The sequence below is a fragment of the Montipora foliosa genome, chromosome 2 (assembly GCF_036669935.1).
Source record: "Montipora foliosa isolate CH-2021 chromosome 2, ASM3666993v2, whole genome shotgun sequence".
Taxonomy (NCBI): Eukaryota; Metazoa; Cnidaria; class Anthozoa; order Scleractinia; family Acroporidae; genus Montipora; species Montipora foliosa.
Window position 1 is genome coordinate 19,691,743 of NC_090870.1, and position 7,500 is coordinate 19,699,242.

Here is a 7,500-nt window from a genome sequence, read left to right on the forward strand (position 1 = left end):
TGCCCCTTTTTAACCCTTTACAGAGAAATGCCGCAAAGATCTAACTACCAAGTTTGCAGATGGTCTTTCCACTTTGCTTGTGGTACTAGAGGTAACAAATATTTTATTCCTGTGCTCAGATAGTTACATTGTAATCATGTTGAAAATTACCTTATTATAGGAAATTAACGCTCCACGAAATTATGGTATTGGAAATTAATGTGACGTAAATTGAAGAAAATTTAATGTAAAACAACTTTCAAATAAAGAAAATTAATGCAAAGGAGGAGGTAGTCTGTAGAATTTCACAATAAAGGAAATTAATGTGACGTAAATTGAAGCAAATTTAATGTAAAACAACTTTCAAATAAAGAAAATTAATGCAAAGGAGGAGGTAGTCTGTAGAATTTCACAATAAAGGAAATTAATGTGATTAAGACACAGTTGGTGCTGACCACTGGAACAAGTTTATTCAACACTGGATTAAAAAAAAAATCACTGATTAGAACAAAACTGACTCAGAGCCTTCTGGTCAACAAAACAGTCCTCAAAATTCTAATTAATGTAGGGGTCAACGGAAAGAAAGAAAGCTTGTACCTTACTTTGTTTTTGTTTTTTAATTAGGTGGCATGAATGTCTGGAAAGGGTTCAAAATTAGGGTTAAAATAATGGAAATTATTAAGGGCATGGAAATTAACGCTGCACTTTGTTAACGCTGGCATGAAAAATAACGCTCAACATAATTAGCGCGACTTAAATTTGCGCAACTTTTAACCATTGGCGTTCATTTCGTGGAGTGTTAATTTCCTATTATAATAATAACGTACTATGTAATTAATTATTAAATGACAAGAATTGTTTTCTAACTTTTAGATGTCAGTGGATACTCAACTTACATTAAACATACTGGGTTGCCTTTGTGAATTGCTTACAACAGGTAAGGTTGAAAGTCTTGCATCCATGTTATAGTGTACACTGATATATGCACTGTAATTTATTGTGGAACATTATTAAAGGCTATCACAGATTCCTTTTCATAGGCATGGTGCTTTACTAAGTTGTAACTTGAAGTGCGCTACATGGTTCAATAGTTGCTACGGAGCGAGTGTAGTGAGTGAGCATGAACATAATCTGGATTTAAGGAATATAATATATAAGCTGTGATGGATACTCTAATTCACCACTTTTTACCAGAATGCATCATGTTTAACCAGAATGCACTGTGCCACGAACAACCTAAAAAATAAATAAACAACCTCTAGTAAGTAAATAATGAGGCCGGCATGATCCTGCTTTCGATGTTGTTTTGCCTTGTCATATCATGCATGACTTTTGTTCCAGTGTGTGAAAGTTCTGTGAATTTAGACAGATTTTACATGTAAGCGACAGTTCAGTTTTTTGTTGCGGGCAATTCTGACATCTGAACTTTGACGTTCGTATTTCATTGTTTGGTTATGCCTCCTTTGGTTTGAATTCCAAGAAGAATTGTGATGAAATTGTTGTTACTTTACAGTGCATTTCACAAAACTTTTGACAGGCGATTTGCGAAGTTCGTTGGGAATTTCATATATATTAAGTTCGCTTCGAACTTGAGAATTTCATTACGTAACTGTCAATCAAATGGCGAACTTCGAAACGAACTTGGCAATTTCGCGCCGAACTTCGTGGGAATGAACACTGAAAATGCATTGTCCGCGCAAGCTGCCAAGTACTGGTAAAGTATATTTTCATTTTCAAGAGTGAGTGATTCCTGTGGAATGACGCTGAACTTCTTGAAAGAATATAAACCAAGATCTTGCGTTACGCTGCGGCTGCATGCAGGTGACGGGACAGCTGACGGAACATTTTCGGGCAAACATTGGAATGTTATTCTTTACCAGTTTGTTTTGGATTTCACTGCTGTAAATGCTGGAGTGGTACATGTAGTTTTACAACACTCCATATAATTATTCACATAATTCAAAACGCACTGACCGAGTGATATTTCTTCATTTGTTGTCTTTGATATTCCCTCTGCGAACGAAAATATCAACAATTTTGGCAATGGTTCTTTGGGAAGTCTCATTTCCTGTCCTATTTGAGATGGTCCTTTCCATTCTAACCAGCTTTTGATAATTTTCTCCCAAACAAAACTTGGAATTGCCCTTCCTTGCAAGATGAAGGCACTCATTTCAAGACAACAACCGAGAGCAATGGTGACATTTCTTCGCCACATTCCCATGAAGTTCAGTGGGTAATTCCCAAGTTCGTTTGAAAGTTTGCCATTTGATTGACAGTTAGGTATTGAAATTCCCAAGTTGGAAGCGAACTTATGAAATTTACAACGAACTTCGCAAATCGCCTGTCAAAAGTTTTGTGAAATGCACTGTAACTACTGTATAATGAGACGAAAAACTACTGATAAAACCTTGCAACACTCTAAATATTTTCAAGTGTGCTGCTATTCATGCAATCGAAACTGACTTGAGTTTAGCTTGCCATGTGCTTCAAGCTGTAGCACTGATTGTATAGTTCTACAGACATTAATTTTGTTGATGAGTACCAGGACAGATTTTAAGTTACAATGTCGTTTCTTCCTGCGTACAATTTAGACATCTGAGGGATCTTTCCAGTACTGTGATCTGGTGCAAACCTTAGGGGAGTTTGTAGTGTCTTGCTTTCTTATGTTACAAATTTTAGATCAGTGGCAAATATCAGCTGGAGTTTTGTATTTTCTTCCATTTACATTTCCTCCACTTCATCACGGTCTGGAAAGAGGGTGGTCCAGGTTAGATTTCGGCACATTGACGTTACATGTACTTTCATTCCCCCAACAAACTATAAATGCCACTGACTTCAAAATGCTGTTGCTGTGGTTATCAATGATAAAAAATGTCACTATCAATGAAATCTACTGCGGCATTACTATCTGCATGTATTAGATACACTAGTTTCTTGGTTGATTAAAAATGTTTCAAACCAACTCAATTTGATATTTCCTTTGCATAATGAATGTGTTTCCTTTGAATAATGAAACTCAGACAAAGAAATATATTAAAAAATAATTGAAATAGTTTTGAAAATGTTGAACTGCAACACATAGAGTTCTTGGCAGTTGGTTTAAAATATTAATGTACATGTATCATGTCTAGAATTCCTCCTTATTCTGAGAACTACCTATTTGTAAACAGGTAAACGAGCCGCTGTTCTGGTAGCAAAGGGTACTGTGGACATTATTTTACGAGTAATTGTGAACACAAGCAAAGAAGCTTCTGTTTGTGAGGAGATACTGTTGCTGAGCCATGTCATCTTGACCAAAGTAGGACCCAAAGGTATGATGTTGGACATTTAAAAATGTTCATTCCACAATTCTGAAGACATCATGAAATGAAACTAATCGCCAGTAGGTAAGCTTTGGTACCGGTGCCATCAATGGTTGATGGCGCCCATGCGAAAATACGAGGTACAGCAGGGAGGTTTCCATGACATCCCTAGGCCTCTAAATGGGAACCAGCTCTGCAAGTGGCCACCAGCCAGCACTGTCACACTGAAGGAACTTCAGTGGAGATACTTCAATATCTAACCTGATACTTAACATTTTACCTGGCGCAACTCCTTTGAGGGGTGACTAAAGCATTCACATTTTGAGGTATTTTATTGAAACACGCCAGCTTGGCTTGGAACAAGAATCGGCATATTACGGCAATGCAACCAAGAAAGGATAAACTTCAAACAAGATCCGCTGCAACAAATTACCTGTAGGAGCTTTAAACAAACTTCTGAAAACACAAGCTAGTGATATTTCTCCCTAATTTAAGGAGAACTCTTTGCGATTATGTGTTCATAACATAAGGGCAAAATTTTCTTGTCACTTTTGAGGCACATTGAAAAACAGTTGGGCAAACGATTAAAAAAGCACTTGTTCACTCGCATTTTAGAGCAAAGTAAACAAAGCAACTATTTCTCTATGTCCAAAAGAGTACATTCAGATAATTGTTATTTAACTTCAGTTGAGAATAAAAAATTGAGTTTCATTTCTGAGCAACGGAAAAACCGATTAAACCACTTTTCAAAAATACGCATCCACTTCAAAAAATGCATTGGTTTAGTGCCCAAGAAAAGAATTTGTGGAGCAATTAAGAGCTAAGTATGAGCTATTACTGGTATTCTGTTTTGTCATTCTCGTTCTCTTTCCTGTCTTCTTTTGTTTCTGTTTTAGTCATAGGTCTTCCAGGCATCATGCAACCTTATCAGAGCTTCTAAAGATATGCCAAAAATTGCAATACAGAGAAAAACGTAGCTCTAAACAAATTAAAAATAAAACACTCAGCTTTAAGTTTATATCCCTCTAATGCTTGACTTGAATAACTGCGTAGCCACCAGTGTGGACCACAGCTATCGTGATGATACTATGTCAAACTGGATTAAAACCAGCAAAAAATGCAGAAAGAAAATATTTTCCAAACTGCTTTCCATCTCAACACAGAAAGCATTGACTTTTAAAACTTATAGTTTACGTTGTATGGCCGTGTCGAGCCACAGAAAATGCGCGAAAAACGAAGCCTCATTTATGTTTAGGTGAGTTAAAGTGGGTCGAGCCTACGATCCACAAACCAGTACCTGGTCAGCAGGCAACTTTAAAAAAAAAAGCAGCTAACCTTGATGAGCTCTAAACTTGAGCCTGCGATATGGTCACATGATACTGGTCAGCGGATGCCTTGTTTTGACAGCAGTCAATAATTTGACCATAACATGGATGTCCCATATCAAAGATGTTGTAAACTAGCGTGATACTGATCACATTGGCATACATGGAGGGGTGGACGTATGGACATTATTTACTTCTTGCATCGATGGGTTACCATATTTCTTAACTATAATGGTGCTCCACTCAAAGGCGTGCACGGAGCTCTGCTAATAGTAGTTTAGTTCAATAGTTTCACTCCAACATGGAACTTTGCTTATGGAACCAAAGTCAGATCAAAATTTAATACATGTAGCTAATTCTTTGGTTTGCCACCATTCAAATAGAACAGGCATGATAGCAGCTCTTCCAGAAGTGCTTTGTGACTAAAGAAGCATGCAGTCCCTGTGTTGATCTTTTTCAAAGCAATATCTGCTCAAAGTACAACTTTGCTTTCTCAAACTTCGGTGATACTGTCTCAAAACATTGCAACTTATAATCGGTCCCAGGAGCCGTCATTTGTCTCACCAAGACACCAATTGGTTTTGGCATATTTAGAAGACAAATACACAACATACTCAGAAGCTTGCATAAAGAAACATGCGCTTTTAAATTTCTGCAAAAACATTTCCTTTACATGTGCATCGGTGGAGAGAATCAAGCACAAGGTTGAAAAAGCAAATTTTGATGGAATACCCTACATGCACATCTTCTACCACTTTTCAAATGACATTTGCCTCTATTGAATCTCATGAAGGTGTTTTGATTTATAATGTTATTAGGCAAAGCATATTTTGTGCACAATGTTTCTCCAGACAGCCTTTGAACTTTGCATGGTCAGTCACATATCTTTTTAAACCGAGTCTAAAAATAATAAACATTGATGTAAATTTCAAACTTAGTCATCAAGTTCAATTCATGAAAAGATCAACGTTCTTTATGTGCTCTATCTGGAGAATTGGCCAGAAAATCTGAGAAATATTTCAGCTCCAGGCTATATCAAGTACAAACAAAAATTAATAATATTATCTTTTCTCTATTTAATATGTACATGTAATAATTAAGTACAAGAGCAATAAAGGTGCTTTGTGTTGTGTTGTGGTCTGAATGACACAATACACTGTACAACATGTGGGTTCCTTCCCCTGTCAAAATCAATTCTTGGTGTGATGTGCAAGCTTTGCCAAGTATAGAATGATGCAGACTTAGGTTACAGTGTAGGTGGTTTGAACCAATTCCAGGTTAAAACAAAATTCAGAGTTTCCAATTGTGAAGGTAGCTCCTAATCTAGACTGCCAGCAGTCTCGTCCAAGGGGGTATTTACTTGAGACCAGGACGTTGTCATTTACATGAGAATGGTACGAACTCACGCCAACAGGAGAATTTCTTGTCTCGGTCCAGCAACTGGACAAAGTCAGACGGGTCTGAGTTCATTGTCACAAAGGCATAAAAATAATTATTGTTTGGAGGCCGATACGAACTGATATTGGTTTATTGAAGTTTGTCCTGGTCTCATGTAAATGCTCCCAAAGTCAGTCGAGCCATCCGCTTTAGTCACGCAAGCAAGCCGAAGAACAGAGGGGAGAATGGGGAGAGAGCTTGCATGACTAAGGAGGGTGGCTTGAAAGGGGCTTCTAATCTAGCAGTCTACTCCTAATGATCAATTTCAGAGAGTTTTGTCTAATTGCTCTCCTGCAATAAAAGATGTGCCAGATATACCGGTAAGCATTTCAAGATGCTTATATAGTCTGATTATTTATGGCTCTGGTGTTGCTATGGCAACCTATTACATTGCATTAATAAGTGTACCAAGTTGTTAAACAATAATAAATAATAATTTATTATTATGTGAGATAGTGTTGCTAAGTCAATCCATCTATTATACACAATTTCTTGAAAGTGTTAAAACTGGTTTGAGCCTCCTTAAATGAGTCATTTTATCAAATTTACCTTATCACAAACTTAAACACTTGACCTGGCCTTTAGCTGCTTTAGGGTTAGGTTCGTTTTTCTAGTATGCACATGTATTGTAAACACCCGCAGATAAGCCGCACCTGCAGATAAGCCACACCCCGAATTTGGCAGCTCAAATTTGGGCAAAAATTCTTTTCAATTGAAAGAAATCAAAAGAAATCCAAAGTCATCGAACATACATGGAAACTCACTATTAACATTGAAACAGAAAATACTTCTTTTTAGTCTTACCCACAATTTTAGCCCTTTAATATAATGAACGAGGCCTTATGCGTCCCATGGCGCAAAATGGACTGATGATGATGATGATGAATATAATGAACATTGTTTCTACCAACTTTGACATTGATTGATCTTTTTCTGGTATTTGTTGACAGGAATTTCTTAATTCAACACAGTTTTTCCATAGATTTTTGCATTACAACAAGAACTTGAGCTACAAACATTGGTTGTGATTCAACGTTGGGTGCTTAATAGTAACCAGGCATTAGATCGGACCCAAAGATGTACACCGGAAGCACCCTTTTTCAAATGTTCCTGCAGATAAGCCACACCCCTGATTTCTAGCGATGATTTTTGGGAAAAAGGTGCTGCTTATTAATTTTTCTGGTGTTTACGGTAATTCAATTCATCAAAGTGGAAACAACAAGGCACTGCAAGTTACAATAAACACCAGGAAAATGAGGCAAGAGCTGATTTCTTCATTTCCAGGCTAGTGAGCAGTAAAGCAATGTAAAATGCAACCTAGAAAATTTGCTTCATGTAAATGTACATGTAGTGGTTGCAAAAGTGCCAAAAAAAACATGGTGGGAACAACAATAATTATTATTCATATTGGGTTTAAAATGGACACTGCTGGGATGATGGCCAGGGTGTTGGGCAAG

At 37.1% G+C, this 7,500-nt stretch overlaps 1 protein-coding gene across 1 annotated transcript in view; it reads left to right on the forward strand.

Annotated features, from left to right (window-relative positions):
• LOC137992631 (cytosolic carboxypeptidase 1-like) overlaps window positions 1-7,500 on the forward strand; it is a 44,783-nt gene that overhangs the window by 2,415 nt on the left and 34,868 nt on the right. The window contains exons 3-5 of the mRNA XM_068838074.1: window positions 24-91; window positions 853-916; window positions 3,150-3,290. Coding sequence (XP_068694175.1) covers window positions 24-91; window positions 853-916; window positions 3,150-3,290 — 273 coding nt within the window. The remainder of the gene's footprint in view (window positions 1-23; window positions 92-852; window positions 917-3,149; window positions 3,291-7,500) is intronic.